Genomic DNA, 13,149 nt, shown 5'->3' on the forward strand with positions numbered 1-13,149 from the left:
GCACAGGGAAACCTGCAGGTAAGGGGCCCTGAGCTGGAGCTGGAGTGGGAGCGGGCTGTGGGGAGTCCTGGGGACGAGCCACAGAGCTGGTGTGGGCCTGGGGCCTGACAACCAAGGATGACTGGCTAAAGCACCTGAACTATGTCCTGCCCATGAGATCAAGGGAGGGCAAGTGCCAATGAATGACTGGTGCCTCTGACACCAGAGAGAGTTCCTGCAGTTCCCCTCCCACTTGGGAGACACTCTAGGGTTAGCAAATGGATTGCCTTCCCATTTAGTCTCAGTACCTTTAGGCCACTGGTTTCTCCCTTTACCCCAGAGTGGGTGAGTCTGCACATATGCCCTTCGGTGATCCCTCCAGCTACAGGTCAGTGCGCTGGGGGTGGGGTTCCCAGGCTGCCATGTGCCTGTCTCTCCTTCCTGTTCCTATGTGGCTTCTCTCCTGTTTGTGTTGGTCCCTTGGCCCTCATTTCTTCTTCAAGGGGAATTGCTGTGTCTGCAGGTGTAAAGTTCATGTGACACGGGAGGAGGTGAGGTCAGGGTTGTCCTACACTGTTGTCCTGGACTGGAAACCCTCGACTCATTTACATTTTCAGCTTGTTTCCCATCATGTATTTCTTGTCAGTTTGTTTCTATTGTCTTTTAAAACTTTTGATTCAAATTTTTATTACATAAAATGTTTGAACACTACTCAAGTTAAAACTATTAAATAAGATATATATTCAGAAAAGTAAAGATTCCTTCAACCTGTTCCCTCATTTTGCTCTATAGACAACCATTTAAAAATATCCTTCCATTGTTTCTATTTACAAATGTAAGTAGATAGATGGTAGATAAATATAGATGGTGGGCAAACAAAAGGGAGATAAAACGAACGGATTCAGCTATATATTCCTGCTCTCCTCTTTCTTATTAAACAGAATGTTGCGCACAAACTCTCCTGTTCCAGGTCCCAATGCATTTTGGAGGTTACCTCACAGAGTCTTCTCACCTTTCATCCATTGCGGAGTATTTTGCTGTTAGGTTGCACGTCAGTGGATTCACACACTCCCCCTTGTTTCCCAGCACTGTCCCTCATTTATGCTGAAACACGATCCACACAGGGTTTTCCTGTGACAGTGAGTTTGTCACACAACCTGGAGGGCCTCAGAAGTGCATCTTTTCCGCTAGAGTTGAGGCTTTGTCCTGAGGACCTCTGAGGCCTATTTATGGGGAAGGGTGCATCTCAGGGCAAAGAGTCAGCACAGTGCTGATTTTTATCTGAGAGACAGAAAAGACTCACGTGTGGAAGCCCACCATGAGTCTAATAAAAGGAGACTTCAAGAGATACTGGGGTTTAGGTCCTTCTTTTAAAAAATCAGAGACAAAAAGACAAAAGAACATGATTCTAGAAACTGTGAAGGCATCACATCCTTACAGGTGAGCTGCATTTCTTAGACATGTCCCCTTTCTGTCCCCCATGGGGCAAGGAACCTGTGTCTGTCTTTGAGAAACAGACATAGGAGAGCCCGGGCATGGTTCCTTGCAGGCTTTCTCCTGCCTCAGGAAGCCAGGCCTGGTTACAGAATGGAAACCCCATGAAAACGCACCGAGGGAACAGGGAGCCTTCCAGATCCCCACGTGACCAGCATTCAGGAAAAGAAATGAAAGTAACTGTTGTGTTGAGACGAGATCCCCTTTCTCTTTTCTCTCTACTTCCTGTCGTGAGGCGTGAGGAGCACATGGTCTTCACTCCGTATTTAATGGAGGGAAATTTTATACAGAAACGTGGAAGAGGTGAGCTCAGGGGCCCAGCGCACAGCGAGGGCCGAGTACAAAGGGAGCGGGCGGGTGGAGATGAGGTTCCCCGTCCATCCTGGGGGCTCCGGGTCGGGGGGCTGAGGAAGCCAGCGGGGAGCACGTTTCCCGCAGGGTCTTGAATCAGGACCAACGGGCAGCCAGGAGGCACTAAAGAGCCGAGCAGGAAACCCTTTCATGCTGCGAAGAGGCCAGGACAGAAGGCTCTTCCCCCTCAATTGTCACCATCGTCACCTCAGCTCGGGAGTCCTGCGGACAGAGGGCAGTGTTGTTTCCAGACCCTGCCAACCAACAGCGCTCTCCCCTCCCGGGCCTCCTGTTTCAGCTCCGCAGGAAGAAGTTCTGCGTCACCCCCAAAGCTCCTTCAGGGCCGGCCTGTTACCAAGTGGGGAGCAGGAGCTTCGGTGTAAACGGCCCGGCCAGAGGTCAGACCCAGTGTCTCCCAGGGTTTCTGTCTCCTGTCCGTCACCCCCACATCCTGCTCTGGGGAAAGCGAGTGTGTCTCTGAAAGGGGACTGAGGAGCATTACCTGCTGGCTGAAGTCCAGAGTGTCCTGGGAAAGAGAAGGAAGGTAAACACTTCAAGATAGGAAGGCAAATCTGTCCCCAAAACAAGGTCCCCGCCCAGACCCCCTGGGATTTCTCGATTACCAAACCCGCCTCACATGACACCAGAGGAGAGAGGAGAGCAGGAACGGAGAGGAGCGGTCCCCCGACCCCTGTCACACGTCCGGTGTAATCATATGCACCGTCGGGTCTGCTCCTGCATCTCCCAGGATCTGGACCCAAAGCTCCGGGTGTGATAACCCTTCTGCCACCTCCACCGGCCATAACTCCTTACGTTTCAACCATAAGTAACCATGGACTGTTTATTTCTCGATTTCCAGGAGATTTGAGCTCGTCCAGGGAAAGGCTTTATACGGGCCGTGGATACACAGAAGACTAACCTGAGCAAAGTCCTAATTTCCCCCCATGAAGTCTGCGGGGAACCCCAGTGGCTTCGTTACCTTTCTGATTCCTGAAGTAGACGAACAGCCCTGCCCCGAGGAAGAGCAGACCCAGCACGAAGCCCCCGACTCCACTCAGCATCTTGCTCTGTGCAGATCCAGACTGTGCCCCTGGGAGAAGAAGCCGGTTTTAGTGGGTTTTATCCCAAAGCCAACTTCCCTGAGACTGGGACTGAGAGCTTTGAGCGGGGGAGAAGGAATCCAGAAGAACCAGCACAGTCGGCCCTTTCTGGAGAAGAGACTTGGGTCCCACTGGGTAGGTACGCGGTGCAGGCACTGGCCCCTGCAGCCTCCCAGCCCTGGCACCGCTTCAGCATCTGATGGATGCGGAGCCTGGGGCTCAGTGAGGTTCAGGACTGGTGCAGGGTGACAGAGCTCACAGATGGCAGAGCGGACACTGGACTCTCCCGAGTGAGGAAGGTCCCTGAGTAATAGAGGACGAGCCTCTTCTCAGATCACAGTGGACAACTCAGAGCAACAGGCAGAAGTTCCAGCCCAGCTGACGCAGGGGACTGGTGCCCAGGGCCAAGGGGACCAAGACCTGAGATATTGTGGGGAATGTCAAAGCAGGGATAGGAATGACGGCCTCCCAGGCTCTCGGTATCCATAGCAGTGATCACAGGCCCACCCCGGTGGCCTGTGCTGGAGAGACACAGCAAAGGATAGTGTGGTTGGGGAGGGGAGAGCCCTGTCCCCGGGGATAAGCAGAGTCCCCTGTGGCGGGTGAGGCGGGCGAGTCAGAGCACATCTCACTCCATTCCGCGGTGAGAGGGCTCGTCCGGCTCGGGTGCTGCACTTGGCAGGTGTAGACCTCTCCGCTCTGGGGAACTGTTTCCAGCATCACCAGGATCTGGAAGGTCCAGTCTCCATTCCGGATCAGGCCTGTGGACACGACCCCCGCCTCCTGCTCCTGGCCGTCCCGCAGCCAGCGGACGTCAATGTGGCCTGGATAGAAACCGTTCACAGAGCAGACCAGGAGGTTGTGGTGCTGCAGGCGCCGGGTCTTGGCGGGATACACGGTCACGGTAGGCGCAGCTAGGACAGAAAAGGGGGAGGGGCAATGTGAGGAAGGCAGGGAAGGCTCCTTGGCTGGCTCCCTTTCGGCCTCCAGGCTCCAGTCCCAGGCTCCAGGCTCGGGCAGGCCTCCCTCAGAGCCGGCCCTGCGGCCCAGCAGGAGTTGCTGCCATGAGCCTTGAATCTGACCCTCCAGCGTGCGCCCACTTGATTTGAGATGCAGAGGAAACTTGTGGGACCTTTTAATATGTTGAAACAGTTATTCACTGTTGAACTGGAGTGTTTAGAGATCTTTGCAAGGCATGTAGTGTATTGGTTAAAAGTGTGCTTTCTGGAACAGGGACTGTCTGGGTTCAAATCCAGGCTCTGCCTCTTACTGGGTGACCTGGGAGAATTTTACATTCTTCTCTGCTCAGCTTTCTCACCTGCAAACCAGATAATAATACTAACTTGCCTCTTATGGATACATGAGGATCGTTGGACCTAAAACATGTAAAACCAGGGCTGGATCTTAGGCATTACTATGTGTTAGCTATTTACTGTCCTCCTTCACTTGGAGAGAAAATGTCATTCAAAGCAGTGTGGGTAAACTGGGGGACAGCTTGGGGAAGATGGGGACACAGGGCGTGAAATCGGGGATGTGGCTCTCGCACCTGAGACCACCGCAGAAGTGGTTCTACCTGGGAAGCGGGAAGGACACGGGGGATTCTCTAACTCGGGGAGCCGAGTCCCAGAGGAGCACGAGTCCTGCAGGAGAGGGAAGGACCAAGGAAAGTCACTCGTTAAAAGTACTTAGTTACACTCGTTGAGCAACCCCTCTCCTCAAAAATCTAGTGCTGGAATTGTCATTTCATAACCATCTCTCTTCAAGCTGACATTTGAGCTCAGGGCAGGGTCTGGGACTCAGTAATACGTGTGCTTCCTGCCTGAGACCAGGCTCAATACACAATTGTGGAGGAGAGGATGGGGGGGGGAAGAGAGGGAGGGGGACTGAGGGGGAGCAGAGGGGGAGGGGGAGGAAGAGGAGAGGAGCACCCTGGGAAATCATTGCTGCTAAACCACCACATCGTAGACTTACAACTGAGGGTAAATCATTGCTAACAACTTTGCCACACATTCATTACATTAAAGATGTTTAAATTCTTAACACTGAAAGTAATAAACCGGAATCAGAAGGCGAACCAGGAGCAGGAGAAAGTGCTGAACCCCGTCAGCAGGGTCCATCTAGCTGCACAGAGGAGCCATAAAGTCACTGAGGGAAACACCAGGACCCCAGAGAGGACCGACAACAGGCAAGTTAGAGCAGGAGCGACAATTAACCAGCAAGTGCGTGAAACTGTTGAAGAACCTTAGAAATCAAAGAAATGGAAATTAAAAATAATTAGCGAATTTTCAACTGAGCATTTGGTAATATTGACAGAGTTTCAGAATGTGAGGTAAATGGTCACAAGTGTAAGAAGATAACATGTAATTACTTACATGCTTTGCTTTGTAAAGGCAGGGACCTCAGTACGCTCAGTGACAAAATTGTAATTCAAAACTGTGGTTTCACAATCATTTCAGCTACGTAAAAATAGATACACTAAGGGAGGAGGAGGGAGGGAGTTTTTTTTTTGAAAAGCAAGAAACTTAGACCTAAGAGGAGCCTGGGGAGGATGAGAGGTGCCCCAGCCCCCCCGCTGACCCTCTGCCCAAGCCCAGGCCTCTTCCAGGGGCTCGGGACAGGAAGGGGGCGGCCCACAGGCTGCGACTCCGCGTCCCCCCCACTCCCCACCTCTGCTCCCCGAACCTGCCCCCACTAGACACACAGACGGCACCCACACGTCCCTCCCACGGGGCAGAACCCCAGTGTCCCCGACAGCGGGCCTCACGGGTCCCCTCACAAGTGTGCTCGCTCGCAGCCCTACACACGCGCGCGCTCGGGCACACGCTCGGGGAACACTCGGGGACACGCTCAGGGAACACTCGGGGAACACTCGGGCACACGCTCGGGGAACACTCGGGCACACGCTCGGGCACACGCTCGGGGAACACTCGGGCACACGCTCGGGGAACACGGGCACACGCTCGGGGAACACTCGGGCACACGCTCCGGCACACGCTCGGGGAACACTCGGGCACACGCTCGGGCACACGCTCGGGCACACGCTCGGGGAACGTTCGGGGAACACTCGGGGAACACTCGGGCACACGCTCGGGCACACGCTCGGGGAACACTCGGGGACACGCTCGGGGAACGTTCGGGCACACGCTCGGGGAACACTCGGGCACACGCTCGGGCACACGCGCCCCCCCCCCACTCACTTTGCCGATGCACCAGGAATCGCTCACACACCCGGTAGCTGACTCTGCAGAACCAGTCCACCGCGGCCCGACGCTGCTCCAGGTCGTCCTCCTGCTGGTTCCGGTACTCGGCCTCCGTCCGCCCCAGCTCGGTCACTGCCACAAACTTCCCCACGTCGCTGTCGAAGCGCATGTACTCCTCCCGGTTGTAGACGTATTTGCCCAGGAGCCGCACCCGCTCCGTCCCGTTGGAGAAATGACACTCGGCCTTATGCTGCTCCAGGAAATTCGCTGTGGGGACAGAGCAGCAGTGACCCTGGTTAGAGACTGACGGCGACGCCGCCCCAGGCGGTGGGGACACGAGGACACGGGCACCCGACCGCCAGCGCCCAGGGGTCGCCTGTCGTCGGGGCTGGGGGGAGGCCGAGGGCGGGGAGGCCCCGGGACCCTAAGCCCCCGGGTCCACTGGGCTCCCCCGGCCCGTGTTGCGGAGATGAAACCGCAACCCGACAGGGCCCGTCCCCTTTCTGCGCGTCCAAGCCCAGCAGGCGCGGGACACCCGGCCCACCTGTGGCTAAAAGGGGATGAGCGGGTGGAAGCCAATTACCGCAGACAGGGGGACACTTCACTCAGACATGCTTGTGACTTAAAGGGACCAGCTGTTGAAAGTCCATACAGATGAGATGACCGCGAAGTCATGACATTGTCACAAACATTGCATAAGACAAAAAATAAAACTGAAGGTTTTAAACTTCAATGGATTCAATGGATTCAACAAGAGGTGGCTAATTTGTATAACTGTCTATAAATACATAAAATAAACCATGAAGAACTGAACCGGGAGGCGAGCGTGCGTTCAGAGCGTGAGTCTGGACGTTGTAGAAACAGCCCGTGTACAGCAGTGTCCTCGGCCTCAACGCTGGTGACATTTGGGGCCGGGTGGGTTGGCTGCTGTGTACTCCGGGCTGTGCACCGCATCCCTGGCCTCATCCCCCAGCTGTCAGAAGAAACCCGCAGTGTGACAACCGGTCGCGGCTTCAGTATTGCCAGATGTTCCAGCGGTGGGGCGGGGAAGGGGCCGTGAACCCTCCTTCTCAGGGTGAGCCCCGCGGCTGTGAAGCATCTGAAAAATCTGTGGTGAAAATGACACTGTCGATGAAGCAGCAGCGGAGACCTCCCGCACGCATTCTGCCAACGTCGTACCTGCTGAAAGTCTTGGTCCTGTATGTTGATCTTAGGAATCTGGTCCCGTGCAGGGTAATTTTCCAGCAAAATACATCTGCTCAGGACCAAGGTGTACCTGTTTCTGCCCCTTGCCAGTCAATCACCAGGCCGTTCAATTTACCCTCCACGCCGTCATCTTTCTTAACTTCTCCACTGGTGCACGTCTCAGCCGCAGTAGAAAACTACGGCCGCTGCCATTTGAATCCTGCTCAGTGTCCCAACTAATCCATTTCTAGCTGCCCCCTGCTCCCAGGAACAGCAGCAGGCACCGGGTCACCAGCCCGGGCCGGGTGTGGACTCTCGTTTCTAGAGGCAGGTCCCCGCAGAAGGGGAGAAACTGAGGTGACACTCTCATATAGACAGTTTACAAAATGAGCAGGTCCCGACCTTCACTCGGAACTGACGGCAGAGAGGAGGGCACTCTGGCCAGACCAGGTCCACTCAGACCCTCTAGGACCTTCTGGGCACATGAGAAGGTTGGAAACAAACGTGTGGAGTTGCTGTTCCCTGCAGCCTGCACGGTCAGCGCCATCTGTCCATGCTCATGTGCCCAAGGTAAAGGTCCCCAATTTAGCAAATAAAAACGCAGGATTCAGTTACATTTGGATTTTAGATAAATCATTGTTGTTTCTCTGAAATTCAGATTTAATCGGGCCTCTGTATTTCCTTCAGCAACCCTAGCCCACCTGCTGACAAACTCTGGGACAGAGGAGAGTATTTAAACTTCATGTTCTTCCTCCTGTGCCCAGGATGGTCTGTCCCTAGTGTGAGCCCCTAAGCAACTTTTCAAATTATAAATGCAAAATACATGTAAATTTCTCCTATATGTTGGAACGAGCAGCCCTACCATCTGCCCGCCCCAACCCGAAGACCCACACTGGCCCACGTGAACATCAGGAATTCCAGCAGGAATCCAGCCCCAGCCAAGCCCCTGTTCACTAGTGGTGTTTGAAGCCCGAGCTCTAGAACTAGAAAATCTGAATTTGAACATTAGCTCTTCCACTTGGGTCAGATATTAACACCCATGGGACTTTTTTCTTTATCTCTAAAATAGATTTAATGACACTGGATTCGTCAAGGATATTGTTAAGTGTGGAATTAAATGGCACTTCTTCCCAGTGCTGATCATATAAGTAATAAATGCATTGCTATTTTAATTCTTATAACCCCTATGAATGCAAGCTCACAGATCTTTCTGTTCCTTAATTTCCTAAAGCAAATAATATCTTCATCAGCATTTGGCATTTGTCTTTAGTTAATTTTATCAGTAAATAATATTTTGAACAAAAGCACAGAAACACTGGTTTGTGTGTAATAACGGGACAGACAGGAACCTAGTGTGAAAGGACTGTGCTGCCGCAGGAGAGAGGGACATTCTAGACGCTGAGACTCAGACCATGTCATCTGGGTTCTACAATTCACTACGTGACGGGGTCAGTTACTTAAACTCTCTGAATTAGATCCCATAGATGATCACAGTTTTAATTGCTGCAGATAAGATAGGGTAGTTATGAGAGTTACATACTCAGCTTTAGGCCTGGGTCATAGTAACTGCAAAATGCTGCGGCCTCCATGCTGGTGGGGCCAGACCTGTCCTGTTGGTGACGCCCTCCCCCTCTCCCAGGGTGACAACTGGCCTCTTCTGGGTTACTAATAAATACTGGCTGTATAATTAATGGCCCTTGCATAACCGGTCACCTCTGCATTCAAGGTCACCCCAGTGGCTCCTTGCTGGTCACTGAACATCTCTGCTTCTCAAGCCCTCCCAGCTTCTTTTCAGACTCTTTTATTCTCATGCTTTGGGCCCAGCGGGCTCCTCGATCCCAGAGCACAGTCTCTCCCTGAGGCCACTGCTCAGAGTCATCTGTAATCATCCTTCACGTCTTCAGCTCCCAGTCTCTCCTCAAACGGTCCAGTCCGGGTTCCATCCCGTGCACTCCACCCACTGCTAACGTCCACCAAGCCCAGTGCTCACTTCTCTGCCTGTTCTCACCACGCCCGGCCTCCCCCTCCTTCTGGAAAACTCTACCTCCCTTCACTGCCCTGCATCACCTTCCCTAGGTTTTCCTCACCACCCTGGCACCCTTCCCAGTCCCCTTTGCTGACTCATTGGCCCTTGGTCCTCTGGGCTCGGTGCCTGTTGTGTCTTGTCTGCTACACACTCTCTCACTGTGTGGCCCCCTCCACCTCCCTGGAATATAACACAGCACATGTGGCACTGACACCAACACAGACACCTCCAGTCCTGGCTGGCCCTGAACTCCAGGCTCCCGTATTCAACCGACCTCTTGACAGCTCCACATAAATGCCAAAAAATCATTTCAAACAAACAAAATATGTATTCCTAACCACCCACTTGAGTAATTCTCTCCCACAGTCTTCCCTCTCTCAATAAACGGCTCCTCCAAGTTTCCTCAGATTGTTCAGACAAAATCCTTAGGGATGAGCTTGACTGTGTTCCCCGACCCATCAGATCCCTCAACACGGCATCGAGCGATCCGCCCAGATCTGCTCTTTAGCTTCACCACCGCCTTGGCCGCAGCGCACTAACGGGGCCGGGCACGTCTGCCCTGGAGACTCCTCCGCACTCACTTGTGAACCCCCAACCCAATCTCCACATGGTGGCTAGAATTCTTACTTTTCAAACAAATATAAATGGACTCTCCTCTCCTTGTAACCCTCCAGTAGTTCTCAGCTCTCTTCAGATAAAATTCATATTTCTCACCATGGCCACCAGGGCCCGGTATGATTTGTCTCCCGTCTCCCCAACCTCCTCCTGTGTCAGTGTTGCTCCCCAGCTTGCTCGCTGTGCCTCAGCCGCTCTGGCCTTCCTCCTGTCGCTTAGACACGGCAAACACGGTCCCCCACTTCGGCCTTTCCCTGTTCCCCCCCTGGAACACCTGTCCCTCAGATCTTCACAGGGTGGCTTCTCTCATCACTCAGGTCTCAAATGCCTCTGAACGTCACTTTCTCAGGGACAGGTCCCTAACCCCGTGGACTGATGTCAGGCGAATCCAAGCCTCTCTGCCCTGTAACCCTGCTGTATGGTTTTCAGAGCAGTTATTGCTCTCTGACAGTTTTTTCTTTCTTAAATGTTACTGGGTTATTGTCTTTCTCCCGACGTTAGCTAAGTTTTACGGTAAAAGGGAACTTTCTATCGTTCAAATAGGATTCTCTGAGCCTAGAACAGAGCCCAGTATATCGTTGTCACTCAGATAAATATCTGTGGTCCAATGAATGAACCCAGGTTCTAGGACTTGACCATTGTGGGGACCCTGGAAAGTGGCAGGGGCTCAAACTCCTATACTCTTTCTGTTGCTAGAAGAAACTTTCATAGGTAAGGAAAAGGTGGTTTTAAGAAAGAGGGAAAATATCGTGACATTTTATCCTGACTATGGACCTGTTCCAGTGCTGAGGCCTGTGTAAGCTTTGGGGTCTCAGGAATGGTGAGGACACAGCTAGGGAAGGAATAGGGAGACCTGGGAGCAGAGGCCACCAAACTTGTCCAATGAAGGGAAGCCGAGGGCAGGTTGAATGGACCTGCGACCTTGGGGCCAAGACTCCCGGAGGCCCATGAGTTCCCTTGACTTGATTATGACTTTCAGCCCCGTGGGACGGAAGCAACCTTCACACTCTAGACTCCTGCTCGAGGTGTATAACCTGAACCTATGAAATTGCTAGTATTTGACTGTTTTTAACTTAAGAAAACAGAATTTCATACAGTTTATCTCTACTGGTTGAATCCCTACTTGTGGGCTCAGGTCAAAGAAGAGGAGATGTAGGAGGAACCGATAGAATGAAAGATCCATGACGAACACTAATCTGGCCAGGTGTTCGGAAGATGCCTTCAGTTCCTTAAGGCAGCAAAGAACCCCATAGATGTTCCTGATCTGCAAGGTCATTCCGAGTACTAAGAACCTCTGCTTCAGGTCCAGGGGGCTTTCCGCAGGGGGAAGAGAGAGCACTAGCCCACTTCTCTCGGAGAACCTTCATTACAGGGACACAGGCCTTCCCAACATTGGGGTTCAGGGGGAAGGAAGGGAGATAGTGGGGGAGGCCCCTTCATACATTCTCACATAGGGAGAGGCACCAACCTCACAGAATCTGTTGAGGACATAACACAGGATCTTCAAAAAGAGACCCTTGGAATTCCTTTTGATTCCCCATAAAATTTCAGAAAAACTTTCCTTTTCTTGGGGTAACTCAATAAAATAAAGGGAACCACTGGATGGGAAGCAGTCTGAAATCATTATTTCTAAATCCTCGCAAGACCCTGAGAGAGTGGGACACAGGGCTGGAGAGGGTTTACTGGAGGAGAGCTGAGAGGAACCGGCCTATACCCAGGGAGCCCCTTCACAGCCCTCATAGTGGCGACCACCCAGGCTCCTTTTCCTGTGGAAAGAGTTGGGGGTCCATGTGGCCACTGAAGAAAATGTCACAGTTTTCTAATGGACATGGCCTGGACACAGTGACAAAGACAATTTTCTTCCTTCCCCACCCGGCAACGGCTCACCCCCCAAGGAGCACTTACGTGGTGTGTCCCTGGCCCAAGTCAGGAAAGGGCTCAGTGCCACCAGTATCCCTGTCAGAGCTGCCATCCAGGAGCCTCCGGGAAACCACAGACACACCATGCTGGAGGACAGAGAGGACGGTGCAGGAAGCAGGCAAGTCTCACTGAGTGAGGACCAGGATTCCCCTTTACCCCATCCCCAAAAATAGCAGCTAAGGAACTGGTTTCTTTGCTCCTGGGTAATCTCAGTGTTGAGAACCAATCAGCCTCGTCTTCGCAGAGCATCATCAGTTGCTGGTCTGAGACTCGCTATGAAGTTCCTCTTCTGAAAGGTAAAGATTCCTGCATTAAAAATTTAGATTCTGGGGACACCTGGAGGAGCAGCTTCCCCAGTAACTGATGCCGAGACAGGCTCACAGCTGTTGGTTGGAGAGCGCAGCCGGTCCCTCTTTACAGGGAGGAAGGTCTCTGCCTGAAGGAGATTGAAAGTTGCTTAATAATTTAAGCTGAGTGAAAGGCTTTTCAGGTTTGTCTCCTGGTGCTGTCACCGAGCTTAGCGGCACCTGCAGGATGCCCTTGGAGAAAGGGGCCGAGAGGAGGCGCTGTGTGGGGAATGGAGGGAAAGCCCCTTTGGATGGCACTTAACCTCACAACGGGGGAAGCCGACGGCCCACAGCAAGGTGTGCGGGGGCTGAGAGGCTGAGAAAGGCTCAGAGTCAGCCTGTGACACAGCTCTGCTCTAGAACACTAAGAGTTCACGTGAAAAACTCCACCTCTTTACACCCGGTCCCCATTATGCTTCTCTCATTTTCCTGGGGACATGTCCTCGCATTTAGTCAAATTCTCCGACTTTATTCTAAGGAAAGGTATAGGAAGACTTTGATGATGAGATTATTAGAGCGCTCAGGCAATGGGACACTAGGAAACACTGGGAGGGACCTCCTCTGATGTAACCACATAGCCTAGAACATCTGACTCTGCTTTATGTAACCAGCGCACGGAGCTGTGACCTGGCGCCCAGCCCGGGCCTGCTGGGCCTCAGGCAGCTCTCCGCCCGGATCCCTCACCGCTGCGCGGCCCCGCCGTTCCCACGCGCAGCCCTTCCCGCGTCCCCGCACCTCTAGGGACGGGACACGCGCCAGCGGCAGCGAAATGACTACAGTCTCGTGGGTGAAATGGGAAAAGAGGATCGAAAGGCACAACATCCAGCTGAGAAAGAAGTCAGGAGGGTGCAGCAGACAGCCAGGGAGCAGCTCTCACAGGCTCTCAGCACAGGGGAAATTGCAGCCGTGCCGAGTAGATGTTAACCAGACTC

General features: G+C 53.1%; 1 protein-coding gene across 2 annotated transcripts; it reads right to left on the reverse strand.

Moving 5' to 3' along the window:
- Positions 1–1,725: 1,725 nt before the first annotated feature.
- LOC308558852 (DLA class II histocompatibility antigen, DR-1 beta chain-like) lies at positions 1,726–12,176 on the reverse strand. Of its 2 annotated transcripts, none has more exons than XM_081140830.1 (6): positions 11,856–12,176; positions 6,122–6,391; positions 3,557–3,838; positions 2,804–2,914; positions 2,327–2,350; positions 1,726–2,046 (listed from the first exon to the last, which is right to left on the reverse strand). In XM_081140830.1, the coding sequence occupies exons 1-6, from the start codon at positions 11,953–11,955 to the stop codon at positions 2,033–2,035; spliced, it is 801 nt and encodes a 266-aa protein (XP_080996956.1). In that variant the 5' UTR covers positions 11,956–12,176; the 3' UTR covers positions 1,726–2,032. The 2 variants fall into 2 exon arrangements, with proteins under 2 accessions (XP_080996956.1, XP_080996957.1); XM_081140831.1 differs by lacking the exon at positions 1,726–2,046 and adding an exon at positions 2,140–2,172 and having other exon boundaries at positions 11,856–12,065.
- Positions 12,177–13,149: the final 973 nt, after the last annotated feature.

The sequence above is a fragment of the Miniopterus schreibersii genome (genome assembly GCF_964146895.1).
Source record: "Miniopterus schreibersii genome assembly, chromosome: 6".
Classification (NCBI taxonomy): domain Eukaryota; kingdom Metazoa; phylum Chordata; class Mammalia; order Chiroptera; family Miniopteridae; genus Miniopterus; species Miniopterus schreibersii.